Consider the following 15,787-nt stretch of genomic DNA (forward strand, 5'->3'; position numbering starts at 1 on the left):
TCTTAGTTATTTCGTTCAGGTTGCGATCTTCATACTCCCGTTCCACCCCATCTGCTTGGATTGGCTAGGAAAGCACAGTGGCAAGTAAACATATCTTAAGCTGGACACTTGAACATCAGCTTATCTATTCTTGGAGATCTTCTTACGTTCTGAATTTTCGAGATATTCTTCCATTCTGAATATGTGTGCTCACTTTGATCTACCTACTACCTTAGGTATGTGTAATGTGGCTGGTCCCTAATATGATACTGGTGACTGGTCTATGAGGCATCTGCCAGGGGCATTTTGATGTAAGTGGTCTTACTATCTTAGGCAACCTAACTTATTTTGCTTCCAAAAATCTGCACTATTATTTTAGGCAACCTCTTTCTGAACATGATCAATGACGCGCAATTTTATGCTGACTATCGTTAGTGATTTAAGTTCATAATATAATTCAGTCAGAGGAGGTTTAAACGGCCCGTTGTCATGCTGTAGTAGTTAACTTTGCTTTTTTACAGATATATCGACATAATATGATCATTACTTCTTGATAATAGTTTCATGATGAAGTTCATACATTTAAACAAGCTTAACTTATACAGCGAGGCTCGCGTATGATTACTTGCTTGTGTAAACCAAAGTAACATTCCTGAAAAAAAACACCAAGGTAACGTCCTTGCTCTTCTTTATACTAGCAAGAATTTGACACATACTATCATCATTTTCTTGTCCGGAAGTTATTCTTCTTGCCCAAGACACTGCAAGACTCTACCACGTGATTTTTGCTACATAAGGAATGGGGAGAATCATATTGCCCATAACATACTTACAACTAAACTGTGTTGCAAGAGCTCTAAAGTAGGTTCACAATTTGGAATATCAATGCACTTATAAATATAAGTAAGAGGTTGTTCTAAAATACGTAGCATATGGATTGTAGTTTGGTGATCTAATTTATGGTTTGACCGTGTATCATGCTAGAAATTATCTGTAGATAATGTTTTTTTTCTAATTTGAAGATGTGTTCGCTTTTTTCCCTCGATCTGGTTTTATGTATTTTTTTTCCTATATGACTTCGAATTGTTGTAGCAGACATCTGTAGATTAAACACATAATCTGACAATGCTCTGTGTGAAGGCCAACCTGATGCTTATCTTTGTTTGTGTGCTATCTTTAGTTTGAAGACCTTTTCTCCATCATGTCCGTTCAATATCATATTGATATCTTCTCTAGCTTGACCTCCAAGCACAACATGGCCATTTGGATTTAACTAAAGTGAATGGGAGAAGGTTTGCTTTTGTTACTTAGTTTCGTTTTCTTACTACAATAAAATTGGGATATCCTTTTCGGTCTCCTTCTCCTCTGAGCAGAACAATGAAGGTTGGTTTTGTGCATCAAGGATTGGATGGTGTTGTGAGAAATATGAGGCGATGGAGGATGGTTAGTTACTGTTGCAGTGTCGCTTATCATACAATAGTCAAAGTTGTGGTTTATCATACTGTAGTTGAACATTAGTACAAGCAAAAGCTGTTTGGCAATCTGTAGTTTCTGACTGCATGGGATGCAGCTAAATAAATCCTCGATAGTCAGTTCAAGATTTCTTGAGTAAAGATTACTGTGTGTAAACTTTGTATCTTTAGCTCTCTAAATAAAAGCCTCGGTTGTTAACATGGTTTATCACGATATGTTTGGTGCTTAGTAGGCTTCGACACACTGATGTTTATCAAGATGAGTCTGAAACATGCTTTGATCTCAGTGAGAACATTTATTTGTATTTTTCGTACAGGAATGGACATTTTTAGTGTTTTTGTGTGTGCAATGCACACTTAGCACTGATCCTGAGACGGTAGGCTGCGGCATACAACGATTCATCATGACCTTGCTAGAGGTAAAAAAAAAATTGCCGCCTTCCATGTCACTTGTGACACATGAGAGGCACGGGATAAAAGGATTCGAGTGAGGGGTGCGGGAGGTTAGTGGCACTGTATATGGTAGGCTTTAGAGGGATGGCATGCTGACGACGGTGATGGAGGCGGTGACTTGAATAGGGGAAGGGCGAGGTGGCGTGTGTCAACATTCGTCAACTGTGGGTGGCGGTGGCAGGTGCCAGCGATGGTGACTCGAGCAGGCAAAGGGCTAGGTGGAGTGCGTGAGCACTTGTCAACTGCAGGTGGCGGTGGCGGGCGGTTAGGCAGGGAGAGGTGGGCGCTTCAATAGGGTGGACGAAAAGAAAAAGATAGTGGGTTTACAGATTAGAGTGCGGCTAAGCGGAAGGTCGAAGGCGTCGGAGATGGTGATAGGTTTGAAGGGATGGACGACGCCAGCTAAAGCAGTGACTCGGGCAAGGGGCAGCCAAGCGGCCCACGTCAACATCCGCCAATCATGGGTGGCACTGGCTGGTTGTTAGGCAGGGAGACTTAGGCGAGTTGATAGGGTAGATGAAGAAAAAGGCAGCGGCGTGAGAAAGAATTAGAAAAGTAGCAGCAGCGAGTAAATTCGAGCGACACTGGTTTATTCTAGCTAACCGACACAAAGATGCTTCTTTAAAATTGTGTTGTCTAACTCATATTATGACAAATCTCACAAGGTTAAAATATCAATAATTTTCTGGTCGGAAATGGGAAATAGTATCCTTGCACACAGTAGATGAAATTTTGGTTTTTTTTTTTGCTGGATTAGGAATTCCCTATTTTGTAGACCTTCTCTGACCCATTATATCTACAGGGGCGTTATATGTTAATTGCAACTACATGCTGCAGTAATTTGTTTGCACAATCCATCGTGAACAATCATAAAAATAGGTGAAACTATGTTGAGATATCTATTTGAGTGGAGAAACGAGGAAGAATGTAACTTATGAGGGTGGCTCCCATCGTCTACTTATGCCATTTAATTATCTGTTTGATTAATTCACCTATATTATCAGCATCGAGACAAAAAATATATGTGTTATTATCTGTAGCAACGCACGGGCATTCAACTAGTTTATATATAACCTTCAGTCCATGGCGTTACCTATTATGCTTTCGCAACAGATGCAGGCAATGTTTGGCCACCTCCAGCCTTCACATCACATCCTTCAGAGCTTGCGGTAGACAAAGCTTGATCTTTTGAACAGGGACCCTAAAGAATTTACAGATTACTATATAAGTATTGTGAACAGCACAAATACTACAGTCTCTCTACTTCAAATTAAATTACACAGATCCACCGATGTTACCTCAATGGAAAATACACTGCGGTAAGCACCCAACAGAATGTTGAGCCCAACATCAAGTATAAGAACATATGCTTATGAGAATAGTAACGATGAATAACATTTTCTTGCGGGAAAGCAAAGAATAACATAACAAGCCACATACAGTGCCACAAGGGTATGATATATCATATGTGCACACTATGAGCATAGAACTGTGAACTGTCCATATCAGATATAGCACTGTCAAAGAGTATTAGACTTTATATGGTTAAGTAATTTCAATTTTCAAATGAATCAGATTTGCAAAATGGAAATCATGTACAGTAAGAGTGGATAGCCGATTTCCACAACAATTCACTAAATCAGTGCTCTCATGGAAAGAAACTGTATATACATGCGCTTACCTCATCATTTTGTACCAAAGAAGGAGGCCAGGCCATGATGTAGGGACGGACAGGCTTGTGATAATCTTCACATATCATTTTCAGCTCTGCTGTTTCGAGGCAAAAGGATAGCAAAAACTGAGGAGCCTCGGTACACCCGTCATACTCGGTACGCAGGTACAGGATTCCATCTATAACATCCATAAGCCGCACAATGAAAAATCCATCGTCTCCTTTCGAGAACTTAACGAACTGGCGAATCGTTTTCAAAGGAAATGTCTGGTACAGCCAGTAATTGCGACCATCGTCATAATACTCATCCTCGGGTCTCCAGAAAAAGACATCAAGCGAGCAAGCACCCCACAAATCTGGGGAAACGATACAGGGCCTCCCATCCTTGGTATTACCAAACACAAAAGCACTTACGGCCTTCCTGGTCTGCCAAGAGCGGCGGTAGATCCATTTTAGTGAACTTCAGTGTCGCGGTGTCAAGCACGGTGATGTAGGGTTTCCCCACGTGCGTCCAATAGACAGACCCATTCACCATCTTGCCAGTGACCTCGCTCCCGGTGCCAGGGAACTTCCGGCACTTGGACTTGATGCTGTTGTCCGACGAGATGAGGCGGACGACCGCCTTCTCCTGAAACAAGTTGAAATCAAAACACAGCACGCGGGGTGGTGCGCCGGGGTCCTCTTGGGAGGAGATAATGTGGAACTCGAAGTTAATGGCATCGGAGAAGAGGCGGGGCGGCGAGGGGTAGAGATGCAATGCCCGGGTGAGAGGGTTGTAGGCAGCTATCTGCTTGGCCCTCTGGTTGAAGACGACCACGTAGCCGTCGCAACATCGCTCAATCTCCCACACGTGGGAGGCCTCCTCCTCCTCCTCCTCGTACTCCTCATCCTCGTCGTCGTCCTCCTCGCACTGCTCCTCCTGGTTGTTGCTATCTTCTTCATCGATGCCCTCATCCTCCTTGTAGCCGTGTTGGCTGCCGTCGGCGCCTGGGAGTGGGAGGCCGCTGAGGGAGAAATCGCCGCCGCGGGCAGCGGCCTCGAAGTCCGGGTCCGGGCGGCTGTGGTGGGCCTTGAAAGAGGAGGCCTCGGGCTTGAAGCCTCTGCGCTGGACGAAGAGGCCGACGAAGGGAGACGGGTGGAGAGCCCGGAAGCTGCGGCGGAAGGCGGGGGAGGAACGGACCGGGGAGAGGAAGGTGCGGCAGGAGAGGGCGGCGCGGACGAGGCTCGGGAGGCCGGGGAGGCGGAGGAACACCTCGCGGAGGAGGTCGTCGTCGAGATCGAGCACGGTGGTTCGACTTGGGCATTCCGCCGCCGGCGGCGGCGGCGGCGCCATCGCTCGAGACCTAGGTTTTTTTTCTGAGGGAGAGCTCGAGACCTGGGTAGTGCAGTGGGGGAAGGCGAATGAACGGGGCCATGGGTCTCGCGTCGTCTGAAAATTTCGAGTTTTATCCCAGCGGATACGGCCCAGGCCTGTCGCCCATCTGAGTGCATGGGTCGCGCTGATCAAGGCTATAGCGCAGCAGGACACCGGCCCATAATCTATATCTATACTACTATTAAAAAAAGTAAACATGACTTCTCCCAAAGCCACACAACAAACTGTACACAGAATAACCTGTACCGTCAGATCAGATCAATCTAAGCACATCCTACTGCCTATATTAGGCGAACGGTCTGCCGTCTAGATGAACGTCTGAGATGAAATGTTCTGCCGAGCAGACGCGTGATCTGCGATTCTTCTAGCACTCCACGTCCCCGATCCCGGCGGCCCCGCCCCACAACCCCGTGATTTTTGGGCACGATTCCCCTTCTATATTTCCCTGGATTGAGAAATGCGGATCCGTAGCAACATTGCGCCGCCGGCCCTCCCTTCCCTTCCTCTTCGGCGTGCTTCCTAATCCACCCCGAGATAGATGCTGCGGAGGTTGGCCCGGCGCGGGGCTGGTGAGCGTCGAGGGGTCGCAACAGTAGACGGGGAGGTCGGACATGGCAGGGAGTAGGCGGCGAGGCGCGCGGCAATGAAGGTGTTCCGCTCGGCGATCTCTTTCGGTGGAGCGGGAGGTGGTTGGAGGAGGAGGAGGAGGCGGGCGCCCCTGCAATTCGCGAGGCTGAGGAGAGCGCCGGGAACCAGAAGATCGGCAGGAGCAGCAGGAATTCGGGCGTCGTTGGGTCCCTGCGCAGCGCCATGGCGCCCTGCGTCAGCCGCTCCGCCGCCAGCAGCCTGCCGCACTCCATCGAGGCCCGGTGCCACGACCAAGGGTCCCCCATGAAGCCCACGAATGGACAACCAGGAGGCGACGTGATGGCGAAGGCGACAAGAACGGCATCGCAGGTGAGTTCCACCACCGCTGGAACCTTCTTTCTCCATGTTCAGTTGCACATCTTATCTCTGCATGTCCTAAGCTGCTACTCCATGACTATTTGTGTGTGTATAGCTGTTATATCATACGCTACTCTCACAATTTTGATCCCAAGTTATGTGCTGGGTGTGTATAACTGTACCTTATTTTGCAGTTGCTGCCGGGGCAGCAGCTTCACACTACCACACCGTCCTAGACTTCAAAATCTGGTAACGCAACTCCCCCTCCTCCTCCTTAGTTCGGAAATTGGTTGGTGGCGCACAGTGGAGACTAAAATTTCAGTGGAGGCTTCTTTCCACAATTATGTTCATCTCAGCCATAAGATAGAGAGAGATCAATAGATAACATATCTTTCAGTAAAAGGTAAATTGCAGCCTTTGTTGAACCGTAGGTTTGCAAGTTTCTAGGATCGAGACTTACAAACATGTAAATCTAATTAATTAGACTGGCCTACTCCTCTACAACATTGCTGAGATTCAACATTCAGGAGAGTGTCACATATGGAAAATCCTCTAGAACTGACCAGACTGTTCGAATTGTTTTTGATGGTCTTTATTTGAATTTTGTAAGTGTGAATAAGCAGGAAAGCTTCGAGAGAAATCAGTGCATCATTTCTTATGCAACCGCTACTGCAATCGATTCCTTTCCAAGTGCTGGTAATATCTTTCTGTTGGGGAACGTTGCAGAAAACAAAAATTTTCCTACGGTTTCACCAAGATCCATCTATGAGTTCATCTAGCAACGAGTGATCGGATTGCATCTACATACCATTGTAGATCGCGAGCGGAAGCGTTCAAAGAACGGGGATGAGGGAGTCGTACTCGACGTAATTCAAATCACCGGAGATCCTAGCGCCGAACGGACGGCACCTCCGCGTTCAACACACGTACGGTCAGCGTGACGTCTCCTCCTTCTTGATCTAGCAAGGGGAAAGGAGAGGTTGATGAAGATCCAGCAGCACGACGGCGTGGTGGTGGATGCAGCAGTCACCGCAGCAGGGCTTCGTCGCTCTCTACGGAGGAGGAGGAGGTCTTGGAGGGGAGAGGGAGGCGCCAGGGGCATGGGTGCGGCTGCCCTCCCTCCCCCCCCTCTATATATAGGGTCCCCAGGGGGGGAGCAGGCCCTGGAGATCCAATCTCCCAAGGGGGCGGCGGCCAAGGGGGGGTGGAGTGCCCCCCAAGGCAAGTGGGGCGCCCCCCACCCTAGGGTTCCCAACCCTAGGCGCAGGGGGAAGGCCCAAGGGGGGCGCACCAGCCCACTAGGGGCTGGTTCCCCTCCCACTTCAGCCCATGGGGCCCTCCGAGATAGGTGGCCCCACCCGGTGGACCCCCGGGACCCTTCCGGTGGTCCCGGTACAATACCGGTGACCCCGAAACTTGTCCCGATGGCCGAAATAGCACTTCCTATATATAATTCTTTACCTTCGGACCATTCCGGAACTCCTTATGACGTCCGGGATCTCATCCGGGACTCCGAACAACTTTCGGGTTACTGCATATACATATCTCTACAACCCTAGCGTCCCCGAACCTTAAGTGTGTAGACCCTACGGGTTCGGGAGACATGTAGACATGACCGAGATGGCTCTTCGGTCAATAACCAACAGCGGGATCTGGATACCCATGTTGGATCCCACATGCTCCTCGATGATCTCATCGGATGAACCACGATGTCGAGGATTCACGCAACCCCGTATACAATTCCCTTTGTCAATCGGTACGTTACTTGCCCGAGATTCGATCGTCGGTATCCCAATACCTCGTTCAATCTCATTACCGGCAAGTCACTTTACTCGTACCGTAATGCATGATCCCGTGACCAGACACTTGGTCACTTTGAGCTCATTATGATGATGCATTACCGAGTGGGCCCAGAGATACCTCTCCGTCATACGGAGTGACAAATCCCAGTCTCGATCCGTGTCAACCCAACAGACACTTTCGGAGATACCCGTAGTATACCTTTATAGTCACCCAGTTACGTTGTGACGTTTGGTACACCCAAAGCACCCCTACGATATCCGGGAGTTACACGATCTCATGGTCTAAGGAAAAGATACTTGACATTGGAAAAAGCTCTAGCAAAACGAACTACACGATCTTGTGCTATGCTTAGGATTGGGTCTTGTCCATCACATCATTCTCCCAATGATGTGATCTCGTTATCAACGACATCCAATGCCCATAGTCAGGAAACCATGACTATCAGTTAATCAATGAGCTAGTCAACTAGAGGCTTACTAGGGACATATTGGTGTCTATGTATTCACACATGTATTACGATTTCCGGATAACACAATTATAGCATGAATGAAAGACAATTATCATGAACAAGGAAATATAATAATAATCCTTTTATTATTGCCTCTAGGGCATATTTCCAACAGTCTCCCACTTGCACTAGAGTCAATAATCTAGTTACATTGTGACGAATCGAACACCCATAGAGTTCTGGTGTTGATCATGTTTTGCACGCGGAAGAGGTTTAGTCAATGGATCTGCGACATTCAGATCTGTATGCACTTTACAAATTTCTATGTGTCCATCTTGAACATTTTCACGGATGGAGTTGAAGCGACGCATGATGTGCCTGGTCTTCTTGTGTAACCTGGGCTCCTTGGCAAGTGCAATAGCTCCAGTGTTGTCACAGAAGAGTTTGATCGGCCCCGATGCATTGGGTATGACTCCTAGGTCGGTGATGAACTCCTTCACCCAAATTGCTTCATGTGCTGCCTCCGAGGCTGCCATGTACTTCGCTTCACATGTAGATCCCGCCACGACGCTCTGCTTGCAGCTGCACCAGCTCACTACCCCACCATTCAACATATAAACGTATCCGGTTTGTGACTTAGAGTCATCCAGATCTGTGTCGAAGCTAGCGTCGACGTAACCCTTTACGACGAGCTCTTCGTCACCTCCATAAACGAGAAACATGTCCTTAGTCCTTTTCAGGTACTTCAGGATATTCTTGACCGCTGTCCAGTGTTCCTTGCCGGGATTACTTTGGTATCTTCCTACCAAACTTACGGCAAGGTTTACATCAGGTCTGGTACACATGAAAGTGCAACTATCCCTAGGTGGTTTTGGTAATTCATAACAACATATAGCTCATTGAGCTAATGCTATTCCAAGATGATTATTTCAGGAAAGCTCAATGATTGGCATGGCATGGATGTGAAAGTGGAACCCTCAAAATGCTAAGGACAAAGGATTGGCTCAAGCTCAAAAGCTCAAGACTCTTCATTTTATATTTTAGTGATCCAAGATCACATTGAGTCTTTAGGAAAAGCCAATACTATAAGGAGGGATGAGGTGTTGCTTAATGAGCCTCTTGCTTCATGTGCTTAGTGATATGCTCCAAAACCCTCAACTACTTTCCCATATCCACATATGACCTAAACCCTAAGCCAAACTCGGTCCTACCGATTCTTCCTATCCGGCGCCACCGAGTTTCACTTGTCATTAGCCACTGCCAAACCCTATAGCAATTCGGTTCTACCGATAAGGATCTCGGTCTCACCAAGATGGGGTTGCAAAATCTCTGTTTCCCTTTCGTAACTTTTCGGTCTTACCGAAAGAGCGAATCGGTCCCACCGAAGATTGCAATGTAAACTCAGTGTTTCCCCTTTGTAACTTTTCGGTCTCACCGAGTTCCACTCGGTCCCACCGAAAGAGCAAATCGGTCCCACCGAGTTTGCCTGACCAACTCTCTGGTAAGCTAATTACCAAATTCGGTCTCACCGAGTTTGTGTAATCGGTCTCACCGAGATTACGTTATGCCCAAACCCTAACCGAATCGGTCCTACCGAGTTGCATGTCAGTCCCACCGAAATTCCTAATGGTCACTAGGTTTACATTTTCGGTCAGACCGAGTTTATTTATTCGGTCCCACCGAGATTGGAAAACTGGTAACGGTTGGATTTTGTGTGGAGGCTATATATACCCCTCCACCTCCTTCTCATTAGAGGAGAGAGCCATCAGAACACACACATCATTCCTACTCATTTGTTCTGAGAGAATACCACCTACTCATGTGTTGAGATCAAGACATTCCATTCCCACCATATGAATCTTTGATCTCTAGCCTTCCCAAGTTGCTTTCCACTCAAATCTTCTTTCCACCAAATCCAAATCCTATGAGAGAGAGTTGAGTGTTGGGGAGACTATCATTTGAAGCACAAGAGCAAGGAGTTCATTACCTACACACCATTTGTTACTTCTTGGAGAGTGGTGTCTCCTAGATTGGCTAGGTGTCACTTGGGAGCCTCCGACAAGATTGTGGAGTTGAACCAAGGAGTTTGTAAGGGCAAGGAGATCGCCTACTTCGTGAAGATCTACCACTAGTGAGGCAAGTCCTGTGTGGGCGATGGCCATGGTGGGATAGACAAGGTTGCTTCTTCGTGGACCCTTTGTGGGTGGTTGCTTCTTCGTGGACCCTTCGTGGGTGGAGCCCTGTGTGGACTCGCGCAACCGTTGCCCTTGGGTGGAGCCCTGTGTGGACTCGCGCAACCGTTACCCTTCGTGGGTTGAAGTCTCCATCAACGTGGATGTAGGATAGCACCACCTATCCGAACCACGGGAAAAACATCCGTGTCTCCAATAGCGTTTGAATTCTCCAAACCCTTCCCTTTACATTCTTGCAAGTTGCATGCTTTACTTTCCGCTGCCATATACTCTTTGCATGCTTGCTTGAATTGATGTGATGATTGCTTGACTTGTCCTAAATAGCTAAAATCTGCCAAGAACTAAAATTGGGAAAAGGTTAAGTTTTATTTGGTCAAGTAGTCTAATCACCCCCCCTCTAGACATACTTTCGATCCTACAAGTGGTATCAGAGCTTTGGTCTCCATTTGCTTTGATCTCCATAGCTTTTGGTGGTCATAGCCTTGGTTTCACAACCTAGGAGAGTATGGCGTCTAGCGAGGGAAATTATCACCGTAGAGGTCCTTACTTTGATGGTACTAATTTTGCTAGTTGGAAGCATAAAATGAAAATGCATATTCTTGGACATAACCCCGCCGTTTGGGCTATTGTGTGTGTTGGTTTGCAAGGTGACTTCTTTGATGGGAGAGAACCAAACCGTGAAGCTACCGCGGATGAGTTGAAGATGTTGCAATACAATGCTCAAGCTTGTGATATTCTCTTCAACGGATTGTGCCCCGAAGAATTCAACAAAATCAGCCGTCTTGAGAATGCAAAGGAAATTTGGGATCTTGATTGATATGCACGAAGGTACCGACTCCGTCAAGGAATCCAAGTTGGATGTGCTTCAAAGTCAACTTGACAAGTTCAAAATGAAGGATGGTGAAGGTGTCGCTGAAATGTACTCTAGGCTTGCTCTCATCACAAATGAGATTGCCGGCTTAGGAAGTGAAGAGATGACCGATAGATTCATCATCAAGAAGATCCTAAGAGCCTTGGATGGAAAATATGATACCGTGTGCACATTGATCCAAATGATGCCCAATTACAAAGATCTCAAGCCAACGGAGGTGATTGGAAGAATTGTTGCTCATGAGATGTCACTTAAGGATAAAGAGGAACTTCACAACAAATCAAGTGGTGCCTATAAAGCCTCATGTGAAGCCCCTACATCATCAAGTGAGAAACAAGACTTCAATGAAGAATCTGAGCTTAATGGTGAAGAACTTCAACAAGTTCTACAAGAGTAGAAGCAAAGATAGAAGCTCCAAGTCAAGGTCCTACAATGACAAAAGATCTTCTAGTCGAGAGCGAAACTGTTACAATTGTGGAAGACCCGGACACTATTCCAATGAGTGTACGGCTCCCTACAAGAGAAGAGAAGATTCTCCAAAAAGAAGAAGCAAAGGATCACCACCAAGAGAGAGAAGGAGTAGAGATGATCGTTATGAACGAAGATACTCACGGAGAAGCAAGGATTCGGAAAGGAAGGAAAAATCATCAAGGAGCTACACAAGACGAAGACATCAAGCTCATGTTGGTGAATGGGTATCCGGCTCCGACTCCGACAGCCACTCCGAGAGAAGTTATCACTCCGACTCCGAAGATACTCAAGATGAAGGTGTTGCCGGTCTAGCACTTGTGTCAACCAACTCCTACGACATATTTGACTCACCAAATGAAGGAATTGGAAGATGCTTCATGGCCAAAGGTCCTAAGGTAACACACCCCGAGTATGTTGATTTCAATAGTGATGAAGATGACTTGTTAGGTGATGATTTGCTTGTTGACAACTCTAGTGATGAATACTATGATGAAACCAATTAATCATGCTAATCAAGATAAAACGATGACAATGATAAGGAGAAGATTGAGGCTCTAACTAAAGAACTAAAACACTCTTAAGTTAGCTCATGACACTATCTTCGAAGATCATCGAGAACTTTTAAGAGCTCATGAGAAACTATGCTTTGAAAAGCTCAATCTTGAGCAAGAGCATGAGTTCTTAAAGGCAATCAATGATGATCTCCGCAAGAAAAGTTATTCTTACATTGCCAAGTGTTTAATCTTATCCACTTACATGCCTCAAGTCAAGTCTAGTAACAAGAAAGATTTCCTCTAGTAGTAACAATGATCATGCTAAATCCAATATTGTTGCTTCTAGTAGTTCTCTTGATTCCACTAATGATTCTCTTAGCCAAGTTACACTTGAGCAAGAAAATAGCTTATTGAAGGGAATTATAGAGAAAGGAGTGTACAAAAGCCTTGCCGGGAGTAAGCAATTCGAGGAAATTGTGCGCAAGCAAGGAATGCACCGAAGAATCAAGGTGTTGGTTTTGAACGAAAGTTCAATGCCAATGGAGTTGAGTGGGAAGAAGATCAATACCCCAAGACAAAGTTTGTTCCTCAACAAGAGAAGTATACTTCTTTCAAGGGGACACAAGCTCAAGATGATCTTCCACCACAAGACTACAAGCAAAAAGGCAAGGACAAGCTTCAAGAGGAAATTGATGCATGAAGAAGCTCCTAAGACCTTAGTCAAGTGGATTCCCAAGACTACTTCAAGTTCCACTTCATCAAGTACGACTACAACTCCAAGGATTCCCATCAAGATGGTGTGGATCCAAAAGAAGAAGAACTAGAGAGTTCTTGAGGGTGACTCCGCCAACATACTTCACTCTTATCATTTTGGCAAGAACAAGTGCAATCAACTTCCACATCTTGCACTAGTTCAAGGAGTCACAAACCCTCTTGTTGGTAAGACAAGGGACAAGGTAACCTAAAAGTTTTCATGGACATCATCTTGTGTGTGCATCACTCTATGTCTATGGATATCCTTGTTTGTTCCTTGTGGGACTAACCCATGTAGGTATTGAAAGTGCAATTCACTCAAATGGATAGCTCCAAGTGATCTACATCAACATTGAGCATCCACATCTTCAACATCTACATGAAGTCATCATCGACAAAACCCAAGGTTAGTTCATCCCTCTTAGGGGGGATATCACATCTAGGGGGAGCTTTACTCTAAGACTTGAGCTAAAGCAACTCTAAAGATGTGAACAACAATGCTTTATGTAAAAGTGGTAACCCCACTTGAGCTTAAACGATGAGTATGACCTACGATCAAGTGTTCTCACTTGACTCCTAAGTCAATATACTCATATATAGATGACCTAGTCATCGCAAATTGCTTGATAGATGCTAGAATTGGTTGTGCATGCTTTGCCACATATTTCATTTGCCATTCTTATTGTGTGAGCATGTGGTTGCATATTTTACTCATTCGAGGACATCCACTTGTTGTTTTGATTGTTTGGCTTTTCTTCTTTTTTGCCAAGTGGATGGACAAGAATGCCTAAGAACCTTCCTCTAGCTATCTATGCTTTTCTCGTCTCAAACTCTATTCATGCTGCATCACAAAATTTGATCAAGTCAGATTCGAACCACTCTGTGTGAGGAGCGCTCGGAGTCCCCGATTCGTCATAGACTTAAACTTCCAAAACCTCTTTATGATTCTCGGTCTGACCGATACTCCACTTTCGGTCCTACCGAGATCATTAAGTTGATCTAGGTTTTCGATCTCGGTGCAACCGATTTGAACCTTTCGGTCACACCGAGTTTCAGTAACTGCACGCAGTTATGAATCTCGGTGCCACCGAGTTGTTCCACTCGGTCACACCGACAGGGTCGGGCTATATATAGTCACGGGCAAAATTTGGAAATTTCTCCGAACCCCTTCGCCCGCGCGATAGCCTGCTCTGCCCTCGAGGTCTCCGGATCGTCTTCTCGCCGCCAGCAGCCTCCAGTCGCTGGTCTCCATCGCCGTCAACGGTAATTCTGCCCCGCCGTTGCCGCCGTAGCATGTCCACGCCGAACTAGGGTATGGACTTGATCTTTGTGCTATTCCTCAATCTGATTCCTAGCACATTGTGATCATATTGTTTCTAGCCATGTTTGATAAACTTCTATCCAGTCGAAACGCTCATAGGTTAGGTTTGATTCGAAAATTCTAGGTTTAGGTTTCCGCCGGAACCATCTCGGACCCACCGAGTTGAAAAACTCGGTCCCACCGATTTGGCTTATGCCATTGCACAAGTGAGACTCGGTCTGACCGAGAATTACTTATCGGTGTCGACCGATTTTTGAACTCAGTGAAACCCTAGCAGTCTCGGTGCCACCCGAACTGTGACTCGGTCCTACGAGTTCACTAGGTTAGTTCCAAAAACTGCTTCGGTATTCACCGAGTTTTGAAAATCGGTAGGATCCGAGATGATTTCAGTGGGAAACTAAAACTAAGTTTTTGGATCATTCTTTTTGCAAAAATCTCTGCATTTTGTGATGCTCATCCACTCTATCTCCTCTATAATCTATTCACAGGGTCAGCAGTCAGTTTGCAGCATGTCAGACCAGAGTGATAGCCAGAATCTGTCAGAGCAGCAAGTGGTGATGAGTGAGGGCACTAGTCCCTCCAGTTCATCTGATGAAGGCAGCAGGAGCACTCCTAGCAATTTGCCAAAGGCTGCCACGAGACAAAGGAAGAAGAAAACTTCAGACTCTGAAGATGAGGACTATGTGGCAGAGGAAGAGGCCACTTCCAAGAGAATTGAGCCAGCTCAAGGCACTAAGCCAGGTCTGAAAATCAAAAGGCCAGCAGGCAGGCAGCCCATGTCAAAGGCTAGAGCCTCAACTGAGAAGCCCACTTCCCAAGAGCCAGCTGCAGCTGAGGGCAAGAAAAGGAAGGAGAGGGTGAAGAAGACTGTGGCTAGAGTGCTTGGCAAAGCTTCCATCATGGAAGAGGAAGAGGAAGAAGAGGCAGCTGCACCAGCGCCCAAGGCACCCAAGCTAATGGGAGATGCCATAAGGTCAGGGGGAGCTGCATCCAAGCCCAAGGAAGCACCTAAGGCTGCATCTAAGCCTAAGAGTGCACCAAAGAGAAACACAAGAAGCATCCCAGCCACTGAGAAGAACAAGGCCCCAGTGCCTGAGACTGTTGCAGAGGAAGAGGAAGAGAGTGTCCTTCGGAAGCTCAAGCCCAAGATCCCAGACCACAACGATGCTCATCCTGTGGCTGAGGATATGAAGCTCAGGAGAGACTCAGGGCTCAGGAAGTGGAGAGAAGCAGATCCATATGCTTCTAGGAGAAGGACTGCAGTGGACTACAGGTTTCATACCAAGGAGCAGCAGGATTTCTATGAGACAGTGCTACTTGACAAGAAGCCAATTGTATGTGACATGAGATGGGTCGACTGGACCTATATCAAGGACAATGAAGAGTACTACCCTGGAGTATTTGACAGCTTTAGTGCGTGTGGAGTTGCAGACTTTGTTGGGCAGAAGCTCACAAAGTGGAACGAGGAGCTAATCATGCAATTCTACTCCACAGCACACTTTTATCCGGATGGCAGGATCACATGGATGTCAGAGGGT

The 15,787-nt window shown here is 46.5% G+C and overlaps 1 protein-coding gene across 1 annotated transcript; it reads right to left on the reverse strand.

Annotated features, from left to right (window-relative positions):
* Nucleotides 1-3,000: 3,000 nt before the first annotated feature.
* Nucleotides 3,001-4,909, reverse strand: LOC125518223. Its single transcript, XM_048683138.1, has 2 exons — nucleotides 3,586-4,909; nucleotides 3,001-3,105 (listed from the first exon to the last, which is right to left on the reverse strand). The coding sequence occupies exon 1, from the start codon at nucleotides 4,907-4,909 to the stop codon at nucleotides 3,968-3,970; it is 942 nt and encodes a 313-aa protein (XP_048539095.1). The 3' UTR covers nucleotides 3,001-3,105; nucleotides 3,586-3,967.
* Nucleotides 4,910-15,787: the final 10,878 nt, after the last annotated feature.

This window comes from Triticum urartu, chromosome 7 (assembly GCF_003073215.2).
Source record: "Triticum urartu cultivar G1812 chromosome 7, Tu2.1, whole genome shotgun sequence".
NCBI lineage: Eukaryota > Viridiplantae > Streptophyta > Magnoliopsida > Poales > Poaceae > Triticum > Triticum urartu.